Here is a 26,777-nt window from a genome sequence, read left to right as displayed (position 1 = left end):
ATTTCACTTAAAGGAAATTACCCTATAGATAAACCACAACATAGAAAAGTGACAAGGTCACGGCAAGCATTGTTTGTAAAAGGAAAATATTAGAAACAACTAAAATGGCAGTCAATAAAGGACTGATCAAACTACAGCACATCTATGCTACTATATAAATGTTAAAAAAAAGAAATTGCAGATGTTTTCTATGTGCTAATTTGGAAAGACATCCAGGACAAACTACTAGTTTAAAACCGTATGTAGGGGAAGGGTATAGCTCAAGCGGTAGAGCACATGCTTAGCATGCATGAGGTCATGGGTTCAATCCCCAGTACCTCCACTGAAAAACCAAATAAATAAATAAACCTAATTACCCACGCTGCAAAAAAAAAAAAATGTAGACACCAAAAACTGGTGAGTTTGTGAAGGAACAGGAACTCTCATTCACTGCTGGTGGAAATGCAAAATATTACAGCTACTCTTGCTTGGCAGTTTCTTAGCAAATTAAACATTCTAATCACACAATTCAGCAACTGTGATCTTCAGTATTTACCCAAAGGAGTTGAAAGCTTATGTTCATACAAAAACCTGCACAGATGTTTACAGCAGCTTTACTCATAATTGCCAAAACCTGGAAACCACCAAAACGCCCTTCAGTCAGTCAATCTGATAAACTGTGGAACATCAGACGATGGAATATTATTCAGTGCTAAAAAGAAATGAACTATCAAGTCATGAAAAAGCATGGAAGAACTTTAAATGCCTATCACTAGGTGAAAGAAGCCAACCTGAAAGGGCTGCAAAACAACTGACATTCTGGAAATGACAAAACTATGGAGAGAATAAATTCAGTGGTTGCCAAGGGTTAAGGGGAAAGCACAGATGAAGAGGCAGAGCACAGAGGGTTAGGGCAGTGAAACTATCCTGCATGAAACTATAACGATGGATACATTCATTATACATTTGTCAAAACCTATAGAATGCACAACACCAAGAGTGAATCCTAAGGTAAGCTATGGACTTTTGCTGACAACAACGCGTAGGTTCAAAGATTTAACAAATGCACCACAACAACGCGTAGGTTCAAAGATTTAACAAATGCACCACTATGGTGGCAGGATGCCAACAGCGTGGGAGGTTGTAGGGATGGGAGGGAATATATACACATTTTCTGTATGTCAACTTCTTTTGCTGTAAACGTAAAACTGCTCTAAAAAAGTGAAATCAGTATTTAAAATTTTTATATACATATAACACACAATGAAATATTATTAATTTATAAAAAAGAAAGAAGTCCTGCCATTTGTGACAACATGGTCAGACCTTGAGGGTATTATGCTAAGTGAAATACGTCACACAAAGAAAGATAAATACTGCATGATCTCACTTATATATGGAATCCAAAAAATCCCCAAAACTTACAGATACAGAGAACAGATTAGTGGTTGCCAGAGGTATGCTGGGACGTGGGTAACTAACGGATGAAGAAAATGAGTGAAGGTGGTCAAAGGGTAAAAATTTCCAGGTAAGTAAGTCCCGGGGATGTAATGTACAGCATGGTGACTACAGTTAACAATACTATATTGTATAATACATATATATATATACCAAATTATTACGTTGTACACCTAAAAATAATACAACATAATATGTTTATCATATCCCAATTTTTTTAAAGTAAAAGTAAAAAAAAGTATTTATGTTAAAAATCATATCATATGAAGCCTTTCACATAAGAGACAAAAATAAAAATGTATATTCCTATTTTGTTTCCATATAAAAAACCGCTAGAAAGAGTCACAAGAAAGTTATAAAAGGGATTACTCATAGTAAGCAGGGCAGAAGAAAAACTAAGTTGAATTAGAGGTGAGAATAAGACCTTTTTCATTAATACCTTTTTATATTCTTTTTAAAAACTTATTTATATATTTATTTTACAATATCATATTTTTAATTGAAGTATAGTTGATGTACAATACTGTATGTCACAGGTATACAATATAGTTGATTCACAATTTTTAAAGGTTATACTCCATTTATAGTTATTATAAAATACTGGCTATATCCCCCATGTTGTACAATACATCCTTGTAGCTTATTTTATACCTGATAGTTTGTACCTCTTAATCCTCCACCTCCATCTTGCCCCTCCCCTTCCCCTCTCCCCACTGGTAACCACTAGTTCCTTCTCTACATCTGTGAGTCTGTTTCTCTTCTGTTATATTCACTGGTTTGTTTTATTTTTTTAGCTTCCACATGTAAGTGATATCTTACAGTATTTGTCTTTCTGTTCAACCCACTTCACTTCGTATAATGCCCTCAAGTCCATCCATGCTGTACACCATAAACTAATACAACATTTTAAATCAACTGTACTTCATCTAAAAAGTAAACAACCAACTCAAAATATGGGCAGAAGAACTGAACAGACATTTTTACAAAAGAGGAAATGCAGGTGGCCGACAGAAACATGAAAAGTTGCTCAACATCACTAGTATCAGGGAAATGCAAATCAAAATCACAGTGAGACATCACCTCACACCTGTCAGAATGGCCATTATCAAAAAGAACACAAATAACAAATGTTGGCAATGATATAAAGAAAAGGGAACCTTTGTACACTGTTGGAGGAATGTAAATTGGTACAGCCACTATGGAAAACAATATGGAAGTTTTTCAAAAACCTAAAACAGAACCACTTATGGCCCAGCAATTCCACTCCTGGGCATATAGCCAAGAAAAACAAAAACATTAATTGAAAAAGATACATACACCCTGCTATTAACAGGAACATTATATATAACTGCCAAGATATGGAAGCATCCTAATGAACATCAATAGATGAATGGATAAAGAAGATGGAGCCTATATACGTAATGGAATACGACTCACTCATTAAAAAGAAGGATATTTTTGCCATTTCTGGCCCTTCATTCACTTTTTTTTTTTAACTTCAAAAATCAGAATTTTATAACTGGCATAAACATTTTCACTGTATCAAAAATAACAAAATACCTAGGAGATTACCTATGATTTGAAAACTGTAAAACACTCATGAAGGAAACTGAAGATGATACAAAGAAATGGAAAGATTATCTTGTGCTCCTGGATTGGAAGAATCAACATTATCAAAATGGCCACACTACCCAAAGCAACCTACAGATCCAATGCAACCTCTGTCAAATTATGGTATTTTTCACAGAACTAGAACAACTGTAAAACTTATATGGAACCATAGAAGACCCTAAATTGCCAAAGCAATCTTTTGTAGGTCTTTTTTTCTTTCTTCTTTTTGTTCTCTTTTCTTACGGTTTGATGACTAGAGAATTTCCTTTAATATTTGTTGTAAAGCTGGTCTGGTGGTGCTGAATTCTTTTAGCTTCTGTTTGTTTGCGAAGCTTTTGATTTCTCCATCAAATATGAAAAAGAGCCTTACTGGATAGAGTATTCTTGGTTGGAAGTTTTTCCCTCTCATCACTTTAAATGTATCGTGCCACTCCCTTCTGGCCTGTAGAGCTTCTGCTGACAAATCAGCTGATAGCCTTATGGGATTCCCTTGTATGTTACTTGTTGCTTTTCTCTTGCTAATTTTAACATTTTCTCCTTATCCTTAATTTTTGTCAGTTTGATTACTATGTGCTGTGGTGTATTCCTCCTTGGGTTGATGCTGTGTGGAACTCTGAGCTTCCTGGACGTGGGTGACTGTTTCCCTTTCCCAAGTTGGGAAAATTTTTGGTCATTATTTATATTGTGTTTTTATACCAAGAGATATACTAAACAAAAACTTAAATTAAAAATTAAATTAAAAAGAAAAAGGGGGGAGGGTATAGCTCAGTGGTAGAGCACATTCTTTGCATGCACAAGGTCCTGAGTTCAATCCTCAGTGCTTCCATTAATAAATAAACAAACAAACCTAATTATCTCCCCCCTTCCCGCTAGCCAAAAAGAGAATAAAATTTTTAAAAAGAATAAAAAAAACCAATTCCAGACCCTAAGCTCCATCACTGTTGTGCAGGTTACTGAACTCTGGGCTTCAGTCAGGCCACTGAAAACTAGAGTAATTATTTTCCAAAGGTATGTTTGGAAAGCAAAGTTTAACATATACCAGATAAGAACCATTTACTGAACATTTGCTATTAATTCATCCACTTATTCATGCAAATATTTAGTTATAACTCCTCTTTGCCAAAAGTACTGCAATGAGACATACAATGAAATGCAAACTACTTCTGCCTTTCAAGAGCTCCACAAATAGAGTAAGAACTAAACATACATATACAAAAGTTAGGCATACAAAACCGTTTTGTGAGTTCAATTCATCAAAAATACAAAAAATTACAAACCCTTTTGATATGGCTGCATGAACTGAAATAAGGAAAGATGGAAATTTGCTAACCAAACTGCCTAATTGGTGAGAAAGATTAAAAAATTAGTCTCATAATTTTGTAATGAGTTACTGATTGTGATTGCCATCATTATTGAATCCCCTCCCCCAAATACTGCATTCTCTCCCCTAAAGACATCCATGTCCAAATCTCTGCAACCTGTGACTGAGCTACCATCTGTGGCAAAAGGGACTTGACTAATGTGATTAAATTAAGTATCTAGAGATGGAGAGACTGGATTGTCTGGGTAGGTCCAATGTAATCATACATATCCTAATAAGGGAAAGAGGGAGGAAAGAGAGTCACAGTGAATATTAATATCATCCTCTGTGATGATGGAAGAGGCTGGAGTGATGCAGGGACCAGGCCACGTCAGGAAACGCAGCTGGCCTCCAGAAGCCGAAAACGGAAAGGGAAACAGAAGGTTTCCTCGGAGCCTCCAAAAGGAACCACCCTGCCTACTTTAGCCCAGTGAGACTGATATTGGACTTCTGTCTTCTAAAACTGTGAGATAATCAATTTGCATTGTTTTAAGTCACTAAGTTTGTGGTAATTTGTTACAGCATCAATAAGAAACTAACATAAGTACTTGCTTCCCCTTGATCTATATGAATCTCTGTATTTATAGCAAAGAAAGCAATTAAAGCCAAGGATTCAAATAGAGTAAAACATTCAAATCACTTTGTAAAAGAAGGCTAAACAAAGATTTTCAGACATGATGAGATGTTTGATCATACTGCTTTCAGTCAGCAAAAGGGTTTTTTAAGAAAATATATCCATTTTACCTTTTATCTCAACCTTTAAAATTTCTAATTTTATGCAAGTTTATAACACCCAGAGGGTATCAGTACAGAAGTGTATTAGTACATGTATAAAGCTAGAGAATTTTTAATCTTGGGGTGGCCAATCAAACAATGGTGTCAATCAGTACAGTTATTTTGAATGGGTATTTTGATTATTTTGGATATATGCAATGTATTTTGGCATATTTGGGATACATGGACCTGGAAGAACATAGCTTAAACTAGAAGAAATAAAGGAGGTTAATTTTATTTGTTTAAGAATAGCCAAATAAAGTCTTTCAAAATAATTTTTCCATATTCTCCATTATCGCTGATTATCAAATATATTTTCCTTAGTTTTCTTCACATTAAAAACCTTCCCATTATAATAGAATATAAAATTATTAAAAGACTAAGTCAGTCTGGAAATATAAGCAAATAAATATAGCTCAAGAAAAATTTAAAAAGCACTAGCCCCATCTTTCTTATTATTGCTGTTTTTAACTTTAAAATAAATGCTACTTTTAGAATCAGATCAAGCTTAATAGACAGAATATTCAATGTATAAAAGCTGAACTAGTTCCACTGAATTATGTAAAAAGAGAAGCCAAAAATACAGCTATCAAACTATCAAGTGAAAAGATATTACAAAAAAATGAGTGATCAGAAAGAAAAAAAAAAAGAGCAAGAGAGATACCTGAAAAACTTAAAATTACTTTCTTATTTCTTGCTTAGACCAGGAATTAAGAAAAATGGACAGGAGTGTCTAGAGAATACATAAGATTCAAAAGATGTCTGGTGTATTGCACTTCCTATTTTATTTCATTTTCTAATTTTTTTTGAAAGTTTGCAGAAAGTGATTTCTGTATATTGACCCTGTATTTAGCAACTATACTAAATATACTCATTAATTCCAATAGTTTGTAGATTCTCTTGGCTTTTTTTTTTTTTAATAGAGGTTGGGTTGAACCCAGGACCTCTTGCATGCTAAGCAGGTGCTCTACCACTGAGCTATATTCTTCCCCTCTTCTCTTGGCTTTTCTATGTACTTAATCAAGTCACCTACAGTTTCTCTTCTTCCTTTCCAATTTTTATATGTTATTTCTTTTTTCTTGCTTTAATGCATTGGGTAGGACTTCCAGCGTAATACCCAACTGTCTCTTATATTGTGTATCTTTGTCTTTTTCTGACCTCAGAGGAAATGCAACCATTCTCTCACCATAAGTAGGTTTTCGTATCACAGGGTTTTTCCACCATTACTCCATGTTAAAACCCTAGGGTTCCATAAGATTTCACTAGGGGTACCACAAAAAATTGTAATTTTAAAAATAACCATAATATTTTCATCTGCATGAACCATGCAATGCGAGTGTAGTAATGTGCAACTAACAATGCATGCAATGAGCCACCAGGCTAACGATTTCATTAGAAGTCTTCTAGCATCATGTGGCGACGTGAGCAGGGCTATGTTCTTTTGGTTGAGCCCATTATCGGTTTCTGATTAAACAGGGAGAGGCCGCTAATAATTGATAAGCTCTCTATTGCACAAATGGGAGCATGGCAGGCTGACAGTGTTAGCAACTCCCTTCCAAATTACCTCCCCTAACCCTCACTTATTCAGTACCAAAATGACTTAAGGCAGCAAACAGCTCTGCGCTCTCGTATCAGGAAATCTGAGGGAAATGTTCAATCTAAACAAGGATTTTTACACACCAGGACTCAACTGCCCCCTGCTGCTTTGCTGCTGTAAATGTGCAAAACATGGATCGTGTAGTAACAAAAATAAAACACTGTGAAATGTTCGTATTTTTTGTGATGCAGTTCTTGGAAAAGTATTCCCTGTGGTTTTATAATTTATTAGCATTTGTTTTATAAACATGCCTGACAGTCCAGTGTGATGATTTCTGAAGATGAGATTTGTGACAGCAAAGGATTCTAAGCCTAGGTCCAGGAACAATTCTAATAAGGTTAGTAATAAAGAACTATAATCTTCTAAGTCATTTCACTGCACCAGGGCAGTAAGAGATACCAAAAACACCTACCATTACAATGAGCTACTGACCAATGGGGGTTTACAAGGGCTGGTAACCCAGGTGTCCTAATTCACTGTGCATCATCATGGCAAACGACTTACAGTGGTTCCAGCAAAACTGAAAATACACCTGAATATAAGTCACAGGTATTAGACAAGTCAAGGTGCTTACTATTTTAAACAACTATTGGAATCTCAAATCAGAGAAAAGCCTTTGTTAAGAGAAAAAATGTCATGTTCAGTGAAAAGGCTTAAATCAAGTTATTATCACCCAGAACAAGAGGGTGAGTGGGTGTATCACACAGTTGGTGGGAACCTAACAATATTAACATGTCAAATGATAATGAGTAAAATGCACAGTATGAGAAACTGAAAAGTATCAAACAGTATATATCAGCAAACTGATGACACATCACATGACACTAAAGAGGTTTGTTTAATAAACTGAGAAACAACAGCTTGTCTACCCAGGCTGACAAACCAACAGATTTCACCAATAAATGTTATACAGTAACATCTGCAAAGTTTTTAAATGATGGTAAATTTTAAGAAAACTTTTCTGCCGCAAAGAACAGCCACAAACAAGCAAAGAGTAAGACATTTAAGGTGGTATCTTCATATCTAGAAACAAAGGTCTGTCTTGGAGAAACTGCACTGGTATCCTCACTGATGTGCCCCATCAACGGCTGGCTCAGTACAAGGTTTTGCCTCTTTCGTTTAAAAAAAAAAAAAGGAATATTACGATGTTGTCACGAGACACTGCTTTCTTCACAGAGGTACCAGTATTAAAAAAAAAAAAACCCTTGGAAATGAAATGAAAAATGTCTTGAATGGTGTCACAAAAATGATTTGCTTCACACTAACAAAGACCAGTGCACTTGAGCATATAAATCTCCTGCTCCATACAGAAATCCAGTGGTTTAGCAGAGAAAGAGTTCTCAAGAAAATAGTAGACCATACTTTTCTGAGTGCTTCGAAGATGAAGAATGACTGCAGAAGCTAGCTTTCTTAGCAGACTTTTTTTTTTTTAATTGTAAGAACTGGCTGAACAAGTTTCTGCAAGGCTCTAAGGAAAAAAAAAATGCTTTGACTTAAAGTGATTTTTGGATTTCAACGGAAAATAATCTTTGGAAAAAACATGTGGCAAAAAGAAATCTTTGTAATGCTGTTTGGGCTTGAGAGTGAGGAAGGATGTCAGCAAGACTCAAGCATACTGAAAACCACGCACAGAAACTAAATAAGACAATTATTATCGGCTTATTATAGCCACAACTTACTGATTAAGTAACACAGCTGAACTGTAGGTATAACAATTTTTCCAAGAGTTCTCTGAGACCTAAAAATTATTTCAAGGGTTCCTTCAGGGTAAGACGATTGAGAAAGGCCGTTCTACCGTCTTAAGGGACCTAGCTTATACTACTAATCTGCTCCAAGTTTTTTTTTTTTTATCATGAATGGGAGTCAGATTTTATCAGAAGCTTTTTCTGTATCTAACTCAGATGATCCTATGCTTTTTCTTCTTTGCTCTATTACTAATGTAATAATGACTTACACTGATTTTCAAACAGTAAGCACTCTTACTTACCCAGAATAAACTCTACTTCATCACAACTTACTATCCTTTTTATATATGAGTAGATTTGATTTGTTCCCATCTTTTAAAGGATTTCTACACCTGTATTTATCAGATACACTGCTGTATAATTTAAATGCTTTACTTAAGACTAAAAAATCCAGGTTCTTGACTCTACCCTGCTGTCAACCAGAGCTGTGCCTATGAGCTAGTCATTTAACTTCTCTGGACTTCAGAGTTTCTAAATTCAAATAAAATTGTCAGAATTAATTCAGACAGAAGCTAGGCTAGGCCAGTAGTTCTCAATCTTCAGCATCCATCCGATTCACCGGAAGAGTTTGTGAAAGCACGGATTGCTGAGCTGCACCTGCCCAACAGATCTAGGAAGGGGCCCAAGAATCTGCACTTCTTACAAGTTCCCAGGAGATGCTAATGCCACTGGCTAGAAAATATGTTGAGAACCACTGAGCTAGGCTAAACCAAACTAATCAAATTTTTCCACATAATGTTTTCCATAACTGAGATATACCCACATAAAGGGACAATAGTGAAATCAAGAAAAAAAATCATTCCATCAAAAACAAAGTGACCCACTGATGTGTCACCTGAGAACTAGTGTCTTGAATGGAGAAAGAGGCATCCTTCATAAGGGAATATTTAAGATAATTTGAAGGGCTTTTTTTTTCTTCAGACTTACTCTTTTAAGCAATAAAATTTGTTTTACATTAACTATATCTATAAATCCATTCTAAAATGGACCATGAAATTCTTCTATCTTCTCAATCAGGTCCACTGCAAGTAATTTAATCTTTTTGATGTCTCAGTTACTATTTTAACATAAACTGCTAGGCTGTGGTACAACAATAACCATCTTGGGAGCCAATGAGATGTGTTGGGCAGTTTGTTCCTCTGTTAAATGTTCTCAGTATCGTGACTGTGAAGTTCTTGCATCTGGTTCTTAATTTTTTCCCCGTTTAAATACTTCTTGCTCTAAATCTCACTGCACCTATCGCAAACAGTTCTTTAATGGTGTCTCTTGAACCTTCTCCACAGAACTTCTAAATAATTCTCATTGAGCAATTAAGAGTTCTTCCATCAGTAAATGAATAAACTAGGAGCATTTTTGTGTTGTCTTTTTGCTTTCTTTCTAAGTTCTTAGTTTTATCAGATCTTCAGAAAGGGTACACAAGAGACAGTTGAAGATTTTCCAAGAAAAGTTACAGATCATCTTCCATATGTACTCTTTCCCTTTCAAAACAGTCCTGTCCCCTTTTTACACGTACACACACAAAAGGTACAATTCTCACCTCCACTCAGAATTTATGACGCATTGCCTAGAGGTGTAATGAACTCCAGGGACTCAAACAAAAGGACAGGTCAAAAAATACTGTTTTGGGGAAGACTTCTTAAATGATAACTGAGGTATCATAAACTATCCACTATAGGTAGGGCTTCTTGTCTTTTCCAGCCCTACACCTTTTTTCCTCAGAGTTAAAAACAAGTTATTTTTGCCCTTGCTAGGACATTTCAAATTCTGATACATTACAGTTTGTGGGCAATTGAGAGCAGCTTCCTTTAAACAACTCTGTCTCTTCCACCCCGACACACCCCACCTAGATTTCATACTGTCCAAAAATGCATTGCTCTTAGGGGAGAATCTGGCAAGAGCAAAGTAAAGGGAACATTGGTAAGAAATATCTAGTGATGAAAGTGGGTTTTTTCCAAGTATTTAAGTAATTAACTTTAGCCAATTCTCAAAACCCATTCCTTGATATTAGCTTGAAGAAAAAATATATTTAAAGAGTTGAAGCAATATCAATTAAGGAGGCTGATTCTTTTAAATATAGCAATGATTTTCTAGGACTACCAAATTGTTCAAATTTTGCTATTACATAAGACCCACAGACAAAAACCATACATGAACTATTTTAGACTGAATGTGCACTATTCAATGTGGTAGTTAAAACCTATTTTGTCAAATTACATCATGAAATTTTTATTCTGATTAGTCAATTCTCATTACATTTTTTAAATGGTTTAATATTTCTACCTCCTATTAAAAAAGTAAGTCATAGCTAGCTAGTGAAACTGATTTGTTTTCAGCGATAGGTAACCTTCTCCTTCATTAACCACCCTGAAGTAGAATGTAGCTATTTCTGAATCATTCCCTTCTATTTGTAACTAAAAGCTGAATATCAGAGATCAGAAGATACAAGCACACACCTTTTATCATATCCATCACTTCATTAATATTTGACTATTTAATTTATAATGATGCAATGTAAAATGACAGTAAACTGCGTATTTGTTTTTAAATTATTATAAAAATGGGTAAATTTTTTGATTCACAAGATTTTAATTTCAGCTGCCTTAGTAGTATTCATTCTATACTGTATTTCTCAGTGATTTTTATATTACTGAAAATATGTATTAACCTGTCTATTAGAACTTAATGGTAAAAGCTATTTTATGATACAAAGTATCTGGTTGGCCTGACAATAGAGACTAGCTTTGTTTAACTAGGAAATAATTTCCGTAAATTGAGTATGCTAAACCTTCAACCTGACAGTCTTGACAGAAATAACTTTATATACATAAAAAAAAATATTTCATCAAAACAAACTGCATTGGTAAAGGTGTGTTGAAATTAGCATTTTTATTTTCTCAACTGCTTCTGAGTATAGCAGATTAAAGAAAAGTGCCTGCATGGGAAAGATGGGAAAACTGATGTAAGAAGACATTTACTGAGTCCTGTTAATTCTTTTGGTACATCTCCTAGAAACTAAATAAGTAAATGGTTAAGGACCAGGCAAGTAAGGTGATTCCCATTCTTTCACTTTCAACAAAACCGAAGGAGCACCTAACAGAACTGTCAACTGATAGATGTTTGATGATAAGTAACTATGTGATTTTTGGCATGTAACTGGAAGGCTCTGCTATCACAAAATTTCTACTAGAATGAACTTATTTATATGAATAATTATTTCTCAGCACTTAAACCTCAAAAATCTCAAAATCTTGTGTCATTCTATCAATAACTAATATATATATATATCCAGATATAAGAACCACTGGAGGAACATACAAGACAGCTCCATTCACTTAATTAAAAAACACATTTCTGTTGCCTAATTAATAGGCAAAGTGAATTTTAACCAAAATTTTAACATATGTATATTATTCTAATCAGCTGTGTGGTAATAGTAATTATAAAAACTCAAACTAGAAAATAATTTTAATATTTAGAGCCTTATGGTCACAGGGAAAACATTCCTAATTTCAATTTATGTACATTATTGTGACAAAAAGTATGATCAACAGAAAATTTTCAAACATAAAAACATATAACATTAGGATAAAATTCAGTGGGAGTAACAGAACTGACATACAAGTTGAAAGTGAAAATAAAATTCCCAACCACCGAAGTTTGTTTTCATTCAAATTTTTAAAAAATGCATTTAGATTCCCTTAGCTAAATTTGAGTGCTATATTTTATCAAAATATTACAGTATGCCAAAAATTTCATCCTGCATCACTAAACTTTTGCTGAAAAATTATAGTTACCAATTTAAATATATGCAAAGGGATACACAGTTTTTTGAAATTGTTTCAGGGAACATTTGAGTAAAAATCTGAAGATTATTGTCCTAGATTAACAAAGCTGTAAGTAAGGGTCATTGAGATAAACGAAGACTGTTTCAGAAGAGTAGCAAAAACATGACATTTGAATGTCAGTCTCCCTCAATAAACTGACAGCCTCAAGGGCATACATTTCGTCTGGGTATTCATACCATTCATGCCAAAATAGCACCTAGTAGGTTTTAATAACTATTTACCATGTGCGGAAATGGATGAACGGAATGAAAGGTGAATGCGTGTAAGTGTCAGAGTATATTATTTGATAACAGGAAATTATAAACTAACAGATTTCTACTAGCAATCAAATACAAACCATAGATTTCAGAATACAGCCAGATGCCAGATCTCTTAAATTACAAAAGAAAAACCTTCACATAGAAATTTCATTTACATATTAAGGATAGATAGGTAAAATCTGAAATAATAACAAAGTTAGTAGTTTGACTTCTTTCAAAAAAGATACCAGTAACTAAATGGAAGAATTGGCAGACAAAGGGGGTAAATTTGTAATCACCTGGCTACCTTAGCCATAAATGAAACTTCAATTTTAATAAATTAAGTTAGGATTTAAAGTATTTAGTAAAGTCAAAATCAAAACTTCGAAATTTACTTCAAAAAATACTAAATACTAAATACAAACAGTAAATCCTAATTCTTTTGTGAGTAAATGTTTTTCTAAGACCCTCAGTAACACTTAAATTTTCTCTTCCAAGATACAGAAAAGCCACCACCACCATCTGCCTATACTATGCAGTTTTCACTTCTCACAACAATGGAAGTAATATCCTCTAAGTCATTCACATCTGCTCACTAGTACTGCCAGCCGGTATTGACTAATTAAGAGGTGACTGTATCTACTGCCTGAGCACAATTTTGTCAAGTGAAATGGTGGGCTTAAATTGTGTACCTGAATTAATATAATGTAAATTAAACATACTTAGATGACTCACTCAGCATTATATCAATGTTAATTTGGTATAATGTAAAAGGCTTGAAGTTTTAAATATGTTTTAGTTTTACTGAGGAATAACAGGCATACAATAAACCACACATATTGAAACATAATTTGATACATTTTGACATTATATACAAATTTACTCCTGAAAATTCCAACCCCCTTCTTCTGCCAAAAAGTAAACAGAATTTTTGTTAGCTGAGTAAAGTACTTACCTTCATGTAGTTCACAATCTTAGCAAGAACACCAAACTTATATCCAGAGCTTCCTGTTAGAGCTTTCAAGTTAAACGATCCATTGCTATGATCTGCAAATGAAATTCAAAAAAACCATTAAAACATTTCTATATTGGATATGATTATGACTTTCAAGCAGCTAAGATGATTTTTTAACACTGGTAAAATACTTCACATTTTGAGTTTTTCTATCTAGTAAATTCTATCCTATAAAATCTTGGTAACAAATTCACAATCTTTGCACGCATAAAAACCATCCATTTTCTAAGGATGGGAACAAAATATAAATAATTCAAAAGCATTAAAATACATTTCTTTTATAAGCACCATTATCTCATTCTTTCCTTAATTCTGATTAGATTTCCCCCATAGAGGCAAAGCTTTTGAAACAAGAGGACAATACAAATCTCAATCTAATCCATAGTGCTTTTCTGACAGACTTAAAACCATGAGAAGTGAGATTATTTGAAAGGAATAAAAAGTTCAGTTTTTCACCTATTACATCAATTTCTGATTACCAGCTTAAATAAATGGATATTAATTAATGGGAATTAATAAAAAGTATTACACCATAACTATTCTAAAGTCCACTTTAGAGATATATTTGGAATAAAAAAATACAAGGGCTGCCACTGCGTAAACATAGGTGCTTAAAAAGGATAACAGCATGAAACAAGGAGCAATCTATAAAGAAGATAATCTGGTTCAAAACATCTACCATTTTGTTGCATATTTATAAACAGAAACCCTAATGCTACTTTTGCATCACAAATGCATTCCATTAATCATAGGCAGAAACAGCAAAAATCATAAACGCTGGGAAGACATTTCAGAAGTACACATTCTATTCAGCAAGGCATCAGATCAGATATTATAAAGTTCCCATGTGGCTGATCCACAAAGGAAGAGGTTAAATAAAAGGAAGGCGAGTCAATTTCTGGCACCAGTTTGGTAATAATAATTTAAACAAAAGAATGCATTAGAACAACCACAAGTCAAATGTAACAACTGTCAGAGATCCAAAAGAACAGCTTCTAGAAGGCAACATAATATTCCTTTGAGATTAGTTAGTGAAAAGGCTTTATTGAATATGTTTTTGAGACTAAAATGAGACCTCATATGCAATTTTCCTTTAAAAATAACTTTTTACAATACTGATAATACAATTGACACATTAAAGCCTACTACTTCACTATGTTTCCCAAAATAACAATATTAAGAATGCCTTTTAGGTGTGCTTTCACATTCACTGTTTCATACCTCCTATGTAGTTCATTTTCTGAGATGTTCAGGACACTCCTAACAGTAATAGTATCTAATCTTTATTGAACACTTACTATTTGCCATGTTAAATGATTCTCATTTAATTCCTCCCAAAAATCCTATTCAGGAGGTTTTATGTCCTGTTTGAAGCATAAGAAAACAGAGTAGTAAGAGGAAGAATAAAGATTCAAATCCAGTTGTAAACCCTGTGATGCTGCCTTGTATAAAAATCATTAACTAGCATTTAACACAAATTATTCCATCTCAAACTGGGTATTTTGTCAGAGTACAGAAATTCTTAAGTGCATATTTAATCAATTTTTGTTTGACTTTAGTAAAATAATATTAAGTTTATCCTACACTACTAAAGAACTAACTGGGAAGACTATGAAAAACAGTAAAGGACAGTATGTTAAGAATAAGCATCATGCAAATGGTCAATCATGAAGGACAAACAGCTTTGTTAACCATGGGGTCTCCAGGATTTAACTCAATGCCAGGCATAGTAAACAATAAATATTAGTTGACGGAACGAACATAAGAATATATCCATGTACACCTTATTGCCCCAGAAACAAATGTGCTGATTTATCCATAATGTAAAAAAATGTCTGCATAGCAAGCACTTACCCAGTCTGCTGATGTTATAATAGCCCATTCCCATAAATAAAAACCATGACTGCTATGCTTAGACCACAACTCTAATACAGCAAAATAAAACATTTTGTCTCTAAAAGACCAACTAAGGATTCTTTTGCAATTTAAATTTCACAGACTGCTTTTTTAATGCAGGTGGTGTACCTACCAAAACTAACCCTCTCCCAATTAGTAGAGGTAAAAACCTTATTTCTTTTCCCTCAGAATTTCATCTAAATCAAACCGCCACATGGAAATAATCACTTTCAGAGAGCAAGATTTATATAAAGAACAAACACTGAAAAAAAATCATTTATGAGATTTTTATGCACACTTCCTGAAGGAAATACCAAACTGATAAACCTGGACTGTTTCCTAGGTTACAACCTCTCTTCTAGCCTGAGCACTGAAACAATCACTGAAGGATCTGAAATTCTATAGCTAAACACTAAGGAATCAACAATTTGTTACTAACTCACAAATTCCTATACAGAAATTTAGCTTAAAGACAAAAAAGGCAAGAAAAAGGGGTGACAGTTGAGAACCCAGACAGCTCTATTCAAGTTTATGAATGATTTACTCTTAGGGTGGCAAGACTAAATGCAAATGAACGAAGAGGAAACTGTCAGCTGCACTGTGGTTCAACCAATAGGAGCACAGCTCCATCTTGGCTGTGCACTAGACTGCATTACACACAGACGATACCATCGCTTCAACAGCAGCCTTTCAGCAAGAGGTAGGTTTATATGATCTTTTTTATTTAATAATACATGTCCTTATGATACAGTATAAATATTTTATCACAAAAACCAAGCAGAAAGCTTTGTTCCTACTAAAGACCCAAAAACATGTATTCATTTCATCGCTTGGCAGGATTTTATTACGAAAATGTGAAGTCTGCCTTGTGCTACTTGATAAGCAAGCACCCTCACCCTCTGCGCCTTAACAGAAAATTCATGACATTTTCTATGAATCTGATCTATATCCAGACCTTAGAGTAAACCATATGCATTTGATTTACGTGGTTACTTGCAAATTTCATTTTCTCTGAGCTATTTCATTTCAGCAGTTTGGTTTCTCTTAACAAAGGATTTTTCTTAAAGAAAAACCTAGACTAAAAGCATATCCTGGACTAAAGCTTTCTGATTATATGTGCAAATTATATTGGCTGGTAAAAAGCAGTTACTTATAAAAAAAAAAGTTTGTTGTATTTTAACAAATATAAGAAAATAATTCAAAATTGTTTTTATTTGACTTTGAGTGTAGGTGTAGAGAATGCCTATAAATGATCATAACTGTGATTTTTATATAAAAATAAAAAGACCAGAAAGGTACCAATAGGTAGGCTACATTATACTGTAACCAAAGAGATTATTTATAGAGCTTCAGATTTTCATATATTTTAATTAAAATTCCTTACAGTGAAATTTTAAAGTCTATGTTACTGAACATACAAGTCATGCCATTGTTAAATTAAAAACCTTCTTAGACAGTTATGTTTTTGGTATGCTACAAAATATGTATTTATCACAGTACTTTAATATGTTAAAGTTATTCTTAAACTGATCTTCAAAATAAATACACAGTAAATCTTTTTTATAATTTCCATTTTAAAATAAAAATATGTCCTAAGAAAAACTGGTTAAGGGACAGGGGGTACCTTTCAAGGTAGTAAGATTACTTTCATGGCTCAGAGCCATCATTCATGTCTACTAAAAATGAGTATAAACTGCTGACCAAATTTCTAATTCTATAATATTCAAGCATGAAATTATAATTATTTATTAGATGCTATAGTTCCAGATTACCTAAACTAAAGATCCAACTTCTGCCCTTTTCTTTGTTGGTAAATCTATTTAAATTTTAAAGAATTTTTTTCCTTCTATTTCTTAGCCAGTGTTCTGCTGGCATGAGCAAAGTATCCCTTATAGAGCTCAAAGACTTCTGTAAAAAGATACTGGATCTCTCCAGGCTCAGTACAGTGTGGTTAATTGCCTAGAAAACATTCCTGCTTGATATACAAAGTGTGGGAGCCCCCCAAAAAGTCTCAGATAAAGTAAAAATTTGACAAAGTTAGTCAAATAAAACAGTTAACTTGTAAACTTCAGGTAAACTGTAGGCAGAAACTCCTACCATTCACATTGTCTTAACCCTATAATCAGCCCACATTTTACTGGTAATGTAGCTATAGTTAGTACAGATGGAGACTCACTGCTGTTTCGCCAAACTACCTTAGAGACATGGCCTACCTCAGAAAGTTCCAGGGCCGTGTGAATTGTTCTATATATAAAGGATATTACAATCAATTGATCATATTTCAAAGTGATATGTTTAAAGGCACTACAGAATTCAATTCAAGGGTTTTTTTTTCCCATAAATAGAGCAAAAGCATAATTTTATTCTCATCTGGCAATTCAAGGTTCTAGAACAGCTCCAAGTCCTATCCTTATAAATATTTCACTAGGACCATTTAAAATGGAAGGAGAAATAAGGGAATATACAAAACAACAATATAAACTAAAAATTATAATTTTCCTTTAATACTTCCCATTCTTGTAATGAAATGTTAAAGGGAATGAGGGATCCAGAAAAGTACAATAGACCATTTTTCTTAAGCCATTTTCTCTTACTTTTCATAAGGCATGTTTACAGCATTTGCTTCATATAAATTTACGTTTTAATTTCAAAAATAGTCTTAAAATACAAGGAAATACTAATGGTAAATGTCTTTCTATGTATCTAATTATCCATCAAAGTAAGATTTAGATTTTACCTAAACTTAACACAGAAGAGCTGTAGTGTACTTTGAAAGAATAAACCACATTAAATTTAAGGTGGTGGGGAAAGGGGGTGGGAAGGGATAAATCTGGGAGTTTGAGATTTGCGTATGTTAGCCACTATACATAAAAATAGACTAAAAAAAAAGTTTCTTCTGTATAGCACAGAGAACTATATTCAATATCCTGTAATAACCTTTAATGATAAAGAATATGAAAACATATGTATGTATATGCATGACCGAGATATTGTGCTGTATACCAGAAACTGACATATTGTAACTGAATGTACTTCAATTACAAAATGAATAAATAATTTAAAAATTTTAAAAAAGTTAAAGGTGGAAGATGACTCCACATTAAAGGTTTACTTTTTCCAGATACGCCCAGAAGCTAACTAAAGAGTGAATGTTTTCAGTTGTTCATCAGTTATCAACACATTCACAAACTGCTGTCGTCATTTACAACATAAACCTGACATGTATGTACTCTTTCTTAAAACTGCTTAGATGCTTCTAGCGAAACTTAGAACTACCCTTGGAGGCGCCATACACTGTTCTCTATAGTCACTATTACAAGAATAATTACTAAAGGCACATTCGTGTGTGGATTAATTATACAGCCTAACCAAAATGAGTTTACTAAACCTCATTTTTTTAGAAGTAATCCAAACACAACAATTAAACACAATAGACTATATAAAACACAACAGACTATTAAAAACCAAAGGCAGGGAATAATTTTAAAATATATTAGTTTGGATTTGAATAAGTAATACATTCAAATGATTCAAAAACCAAAAGAATATACAGGATTGTAGACTAGGAAAAAAATGCACAACCTAAAAGTTGAGAATTATGTTTTATTTGGCGGATTTTTTGAGGGGCTTTCTGAGGACTTAAGCCTAGGAGGCAGCCTCTCAGATAGCTCCGAAGAGGTAAGGGAGGAGGCCAGGATACACGAGATTTTGCAACAAAAACCAGGTAGCAGGAACATCAAAATATTACAGAAAACCAGATACCTCAGGTTAATGAATTTATAGCTCAGGCTTATGAATTTGCAGGAAGATGCACGAGTCTGGGAGCACTGAAATCGTTCCTTTGATATGCACCTTAACTATCTAGGGCCAGTATCTAGTTCTTTCCCATCCTGAGTCCCCTCGGTGTGCACTGCTGCAGGCAGCCTGTTCGTCTCCATCCTGAGTTCCCTGAGGGCTCACTGGCAGGTGCAGCTGTAGTAGCTGATGGCTTCATGGCTTCAACATCCTTTGTTTGCTGACACAGCAGGTGGCATTCTTTGTCCACAAGGTACTCCTTGAGAAGTCTCACACACATCCCTGTCCCCAGGTTCTACTCTCCAACCAACCCCACAAGGAATCACTGTTATTAATTTATTGTATCTTCCTTTCAAAGATTTTTGTGCAGATTCAAGCAAGTAGAAATATGTATTATTTCCCTCTTTCCTCTACACACTGTCCTGCATTTTGTTCACCTAAAAACATATCCTAAAAAGCTTTCCATAGTCACCTCACTCATGCATTACATTCAACTGTGAATATATTGTATTAATTTAATCAGTAGAAGAGTCACTGAATGCGAGCAAGTTAACTTCAAATAATTAAATGCAATTGTGTCTGTCTGTCTATCCCACCTTCTCCTCCCCCTTCTCTCATCCTTCCCATCCTTATTCGTCCCTCCCTAATTTTTCAGGGGGAGGGGACCTTAAAAGTTTTTAAGCAGTTCACTTGGATCTCAAAAATAAACAGAATATAAAGTTCCTTAAGCCAACTTTCTAATCATTCTAAAATTTCATTTTGAAATAGTAATTTACATTATCTATCTCTACAAATTCCCCCCAGTTTTAAAGTCACTACGAATTTTTTTTAAAAGTCCTACTCATAATACATTAAACTATGCAAAGTAATAAATTCAGCGTAATTTCAACCAGGTATAAATTATGGATTTATATAGTCAACTTGTAGGAGAAAGAAAAAAGCCAAAAGTTTGATATATGTTAGGGAGATAGGATCATTACAGGTGATGCTTTCAAATTTTTTTTAAATTACTGTTATTTCTGAAATCAATAGTGAAGTAACAGCTTAAGTCCATTAATAAGGTACATCAACTAATTTGAGGGGCATAATGTGGAAATTGCTTCACTCGACTCTCTCCTCCCTCCCCTACACAATCAGCTCTAATGCCAGATTTAGAAGAGAAATCTTCAAAAGAAATTTCCAAATTTTAAAAAGGAATCAGCCTGAAAAGTCTTAACAGAAAGTCTAAGGAATATGTTCATCAGTGCTGAAGAGGTATAGGTTACCCCAGGTAAAATTAAGGGACAGACCATCAAGCAGGTCTTCCTGCTCTTCACCTACCCAGCTAAACAGCACCACCCCGTTTCTCCCAAGGTCCTCATCTTCTCTTGCCTCTCTATTAACTCTCTGCTTTTCAAAACCGACCTGAAACTCATTCACACTTAAGTAAAAATAACCCTAACAATGTATGTTACCCCTCCCAGGAATACCCTCATTTTAGTACTGCTAAAAACCTTAAAAGAGCTCCAAAGTTGAACACTTTTCAGGCATGTGCGTGTCTGTGCGCATGCACACACTACACTAGTCTATTAGGAAGGCTGGGTCAAAAAGGATTTAACTTCTGTCTCCGTTTGAGTTAGTTTCCATAGGTTACTTGACTATGTGTGCAAAATCAGAGGCAGCAACAAGGCAGAGGTGGAGGGGTAGCCTGGCAGCACCTCACATTGCTCAGCTTCAGCTTACACTGTATCCTACGTGAATGGTGCCCACCCCACAACACAGTATGACCAGTGCTCCCTGGAGTTGTGCAACACAGCAATTCAGCCCTGCTTTCTTAAAGACTGTGCTTAGAAGAGAAAACTCCAAAGGACAAATGAGGGTAACTCTGAAAGGCTGGGTCTCCTGACATACTTTGAACTGCTGTAATGTAGTGGGAAGTTAATCACAGATCTGTGTGCCAGACAATGTATTTTTGTATGTCCAAGAACTAAGGAAGCAACTGATTCAACTACTGTCCATTAGTCTCTTGTCCCTCATTTCAAGTGACAAGGGTCACTAAGCACCATGAAATGGAAGGATTCTTAAATCCAAAAATAAATAAATAAATTTAAGCCTTAACTTCTGGCCTTAGATCATCAATCTGATCTTCAACATACACAAAGGGAAGAAAGGAAGGAAACAAGTCCATTCAGACAGGTGAAGTGATTTGCCAAGCAAATTATATTTAAGAAAGAAAAAGGAAACTTAGAAAATATTAATTTATCAATCCCAAAGTTTTAAAATTATGTTTATAAAGAAAATAAAGAAATCTACATAATTATATTGTTATGGCTTCGAGTTTTTTAAAGTCACCTTTTTATCTTTTTTGGTGTGAACATGATATTGTGATTACATTTTAAAACAGCCCTCACCTTTTAAGAGATATGTGCTGAAATACTCCTACATGAAGTGACGTGATATCTGGGATTTGCTTCAAAATAATGTATGAGGTAGAAGCAAGAGGGCAGAGGTGTAGACTGGCCGAGAGTTGAGAAATGAAGCTTGTCATGGCACGCAGGCGTTCATTATACTCTTAAATTTCTATACCACCTTGAAATTTCCTTTAAATAAAACACTCTCACACACATTACTCCAACACTTAGAAAAGTATTTCCTACACAGTAGGTAATCAATAAATATGTTTAATATTTACAACTACGTAGCAAAGAAAAAGTATGCAAAGTAATTCATTTCTTTCATAAAAGAAAGCATACAAACTCAAGTGGAATTACGGGGTTTTTCCCCTTTTACTTCAAAAAGTTTCTTGGTATATAGGTATTGCATAATTTTTTTAAAGCTTAAAAAGATATTTTTAAAAGATTCAGATAATAAAGTCATTTAGCATTTTTAATAATACCAAATCTTCAATCCTTATGATTCCATTTAAGGCCTAACAAGTATCAGGTTAACAAGAGCAAAATCTAGTGCAAGAACACTGAAACGTTAACTCACTGGCTAGTTCTGCGAAATGAAACAACAACTTAGATAGCTTTGGAGCACTGAATTTGTCTGTTTTGTTTTTTTTTAAGTATTCGTGCCCATAGGTCATTGAGTTATTACAAGACATTTAAGACTATCGTACACATTACCAAAAACAAACACCTTAAATTCAGGTCTCTTCATAGGCAACATTAATCTAAAATTTTATTGTCCTTATTCTGAAAACTGTCATTATTTGGCTTTTCTTTATCTGCTGTTTTTCACTCAGCCACTACTTCCTGATTCAGATCACCTGTCCTGGAAGTTTAAAGGAGAGGAAACGAGAGACAGAAATACACTGAACTAAGCAGGTGAGATGGATCCATGAGGGTAATGAGAAAAGCTTTCCTGAGGGCAGTTGGAAGACTTTAAAAGGCAAATATCTTTTATAGATAACAGCTCGCTGACTACTGCTTTAGTCAAATTTTTAAAATAATTCAGCTGCCTTTTTCTCCCTCCATTAGCAGTTAATTTCTGTATATGACACTTGAACAAACATATTTGTCTAACAAATGATATACATTAAGAAATACATAGTATGGTTTAAAGAATACACTGCATAGACAGAAAAAACTCAGAAACACCACTCAGGCTCCAATTATGGCAGAAAATAAGGAACACTGATGCAGCCTATATAAGTTTACAAACAAATCTTAAAACTGAGATTTGAATTGACAAACCTGTAAACTCTGGTTACATGTATTCATTTTCTACCTCTCTATAGAGTCAAACAAGCGACATAAGAAGTGCTATCTCTTTAAGAATGGCCTCCCTGAGCTCCAGCCTCTGGAATGAAACAACTACATCTGTTTATCAGTACCTTGGTTTTCAAGTTCAAAAAATTTACCCTTTCCATGATAACTGGAACACTGCCTGCTTTGTTATTCTGCTTTTATTTATATTTACAGTGGTCTCTTTAGTAGTGCTGGCTTTCCTTTATGAAGTGCTTAACTGTTGCTGCTGTGTGAAAAACAAAACTGTGAAAGACCTGAGAAGTGAACCGAACCCCCTCAGAAGTATGATGGACAACATCAGAAAACGTGAAACTGAAGTAGTCTAGCTTCAAAAACAGCCTTCAACCACTGAGAAAAAAGGAAAAATTTCTGAGGCCAATTGTTATTACAAAATTGACTCTGACTATGAATAATTAAAAGATTTCTACTAGAAAGAAAAAACAAATTAAATATGCACTTTCTGTGTGTGTATCCATTTCATTAAATATACAGTGAAACTTCACAAATGTGAATAATTTACCAATCTATTTAAAATGACATTTCAAAAACTGGATAAAAGATTCCTAGAATTCAGTACTCATTAAAAGGTAAACTGGAAAACAAAAGAAAGGCTAATGATCCCAAAGTAACTTATATCTAAATAAATCACATGGACTAAAAAAACAGAATTATTCTCCATGTGTTTTGGTTTAATTAAAATGCTATTTAAAATGCTTATCCAAAACCAAAGTAAAATACTTCCACTAATACATAAGTCCCCACTTATTAAAAAACAGTATTTACTAGTTTATTGAGCTTACACATTTTTTAAAAATTAAGTTTTATGTAAGATTGGTGTGGGAAAAAAATCTCAAAATACTCAGAAAGGTCACAAGTACACCTGCATAAACTTTTCATAAAACTGACTTACTGTTTAGTAAGAAATACATGGTCTAAGATGGGCCATTTTCAAACTAAAACTTACTTGTACACCCCCTAAACTGCATTTCTTGAGCTTGTTCTTTCTTTATGCTTCTCATATTCACTCTCTCAAGGGCTAAGATACCCAATGCAAAAAAACTGCAAAAAAAAGTCAAAAGGTAAGACCATTTAACACCTGTTAAGAAATAGGGCAGTTTTATTTCTTGGAATGTTAAGAGCTATACAGTATTCTATTTTATAACCATGACACTATTTTGCTACCACCTGTGAACAAACCAAAGCATGCTTTTAACCACTGCACTACAACTGCCCTTAGACCAGAAATGCCACTCCTGGAAATTTATTCTGAGAAATCAGGTCAAAAAAAAAAAAAAAACCTCAAGATACAAAGATGTGTACAACAGCATTACTCAAAATAACGACAAAAAAATGGAAATAACAGCCTTTAACTAAATGGGCACTTCAATTTAATAAGTTAAGAAGCTATTGAAAATTACGGCAAAACAGCAAATATTTGATATGTGACATGAAACATACATATCTGTCATTTTTGTTTTAGAGAACCCTAAATGCCAGTTTGAAATCACTGTTTGACATAATACTTACTTTTTTTTCTGACATTAGAAACAAACACAGAAAATGTAACCAACTTTCAAAAGACTTATGAAATCTAGATATACAAAATACTTTAACAACCAAGGTACTTGTTAAAACCATATTTTCATAAATAGAAAACTTTGGGGTCCTTGCCATAGTTGGGAAGCATATGGGTCCTTTAATAAACATTTTTTTTATAATATACACTATCAAATTTTCCCTACCTTACCCTGTACTTTATTTAGCAATTCAACAAATACGTACTGAGTGTTTCTCTGTGTGAGATATTAGGTTACAACAGCAAACAAGTAACCATGCAATTACAAAGGAACACAACAGCTTCCTCAGAAATAGGGAGTGCGATGGGAATTCAAGGGCTAAGCACTGAATTCAAACTGCCAAGTGGGAATGACTATTAAGCTGAAATCTAAAAGAATGGGAGTTAACCAAAGGAAAGAGGGAAGGAAGTACAAAAGAATGTTCCAAGAAGAGGAAGTACTATAAGGAAAGGCCAAGAGGCAGAAGAGAGTAAAGCAGATTAGAGAAGCTACAAGTCAGTATCACTAGCACAGAGTACAGGAACAGAGAGATAGGGGCATAAAAGGTAAGTGGAGACCAGATCAGGCACAGCATGCAAACTGCAGGGAAAGGTGGACTTTGTCTGAAAAGCAATGATAAATCAGCCTTAAGCAGAGAGAGATGTCATCAGATTCATGATTAGAAAAATCAATGGCTGTTGTACAGAGAATGGATAATAAAGAAAGTAAACCAAGAGACGTGGTAAGCAGCTAATCGGGCAATCCAATGACAGTGACCCGAACTACGGTGGTATGGTGTCTTTAGTGTTTACACGCAGTATTTCCAGGTCCCCTCTTTCTGAGCACATGGAACCAGTAGATACAGCCCTGTGACTAGTTCTAGCCAATGAGTTGTGAGATGAAGTCACCCTCACCTCCAGACCAGAGCACTGAACTGGCAGGCAAGATCTTTAAGAGTTCTTTTTCCCTCTGGCACTGAAACCAACAACGTTTGCAGTATCAGCTACTCTATCAGCTTGGGTCCTTGACTGACTAATGAGCTAAGACCTCTGCTAACACATGATAAACACAGGTATGAAAGAAAAACTTTTGTTGTTTTAAGCCACTGAGATTTTGGAGCTTAAGATAGCCTTAAGCAAATCAAAGAAACTAGGTCTAAGAGCAAGTCTTTGCTAATGTTTAAAACACTTCTAAAATTTTGTTTACCATAATTCAATGTAAATTTCATTGGAATGAGAGATAAACCTGTTATGTACTAATAAGAATGACAGGTCTACTTTCAAAGAAAGATTGGCTCTGCTTTGATGTCACTTAGGAAAACAGCTTGAAGAACATCTAACAAGATGGTATCTATAAAGATCACTACTACTACACTTTGAAATAGGTAAATAATTTTTGTTATGAATTAAGTTGCACTGACCTAGTTGTCTAAAAGATAACAGCCCGAGAGTAAACTAAACTCAAAATAAGCAGAAGGGAGGAAATAATAAATGAAGTGGAAATTAATGAAATTTTAAAAAATCAGAAAAACGGGGAAAAAAATGAATGAAATCAAAAGTTGGGTTTCTAAAATATCAACAAAATTGACAAACCTTTAAGCGACACTAATCAAAAAACAAAAACACAAATTCCTAAAATCAGAAACGGAAGATGGGAAGGATATCACTACTAAACTTACAGAAATCAAAAATATTGCAAGGGAATACTTTTAAAAACTTTGGATAATGTAGATGATGAAATAGACAAACTCCTAAAAAGACACAAAATACCAAAATTAACTCAAGAAGAAAGAGAAAACCTGAATAGATCTACAAGAAGAAATTGCTACCAAGAGCATCCCACAATTGGAAAACTCAGGCCCAAATAGCTTACTTAGTGAATTCTATCAAATATTTAGAGAGAAGTTTATATTAAACCTTCACAACTCTTCCAGAAAGTAGAGGAAAATGGAATACTTTACAGATCATTTTATTGGGCCATAAATAGCACAATAGGTATCAGAAGAAAACTACAAACCATACCCTTCATGAATAGAGAGACAAAAATCCTGTACAAAATACCAGCAAACTGAATCTCACAACAAAAAGGATTACACACCATGACCAAGCAGGATTTATTCCAAGAATGCAAGTTGGTGTAACATCTGAAAATCAATTAATGTAATATACCATATTAA

General features: G+C 34.2%; 2 protein-coding genes across 3 annotated transcripts in view; one reads left to right on the top strand and one right to left on the bottom strand.

Moving 5' to 3' along the window:
• Positions 1-26,777, bottom strand: part of GTF2E2 (general transcription factor IIE subunit 2) — a 59,915-nt gene that overhangs the window by 27,421 nt on the left and 5,717 nt on the right. Inside the window, exons 3-4 of one of the 2 annotated variants that reach the window (XM_072950330.1) lie at positions 24,010-24,104; positions 13,564-13,655 (exon numbers count right to left, since the gene is read on the bottom strand). In XM_072950330.1, coding sequence (XP_072806431.1) covers positions 13,564-13,655; positions 24,010-24,064 — 147 coding nt within the window. In that variant the 5' untranslated portion in view covers positions 24,065-24,104. The remainder of the gene's footprint in view (positions 1-13,563; positions 13,656-24,009; positions 24,105-26,777) is intronic. The other variant, XM_031691483.2, reaches the window with a different exon arrangement.
• Positions 16,180-23,489, top strand: SMIM18 (small integral membrane protein 18). Its single transcript, XM_006201164.4, has 3 exons — positions 16,180-16,219; positions 22,541-22,622; positions 23,036-23,489. Exon 3 carries the CDS (start codon positions 23,075-23,077, stop codon positions 23,369-23,371), a length of 297 nt encoding a protein of 98 aa, XP_006201226.1. The 5' UTR covers positions 16,180-16,219; positions 22,541-22,622; positions 23,036-23,074; the 3' UTR covers positions 23,372-23,489.

The sequence above is a fragment of the Vicugna pacos genome, chromosome 26 (genome assembly GCF_048564905.1).
Source record: "Vicugna pacos chromosome 26, VicPac4, whole genome shotgun sequence".
Classification (NCBI taxonomy): Eukaryota; Metazoa; Chordata; class Mammalia; order Artiodactyla; family Camelidae; genus Vicugna; species Vicugna pacos.
The sequence above is the reverse complement of the archived record's forward strand: the minus strand, read 5'-3'. Positions and strand labels throughout refer to the sequence as shown.

Bases quoted from the DNA above. Each gene is read 5' to 3' on its own strand.
- SMIM18 (XM_006201164.4), top strand. From the start codon at position 23,075: ATGGCCTCCCTGAGCTCCAGCCTCTGGAATGAAACAACTACATCTGTT.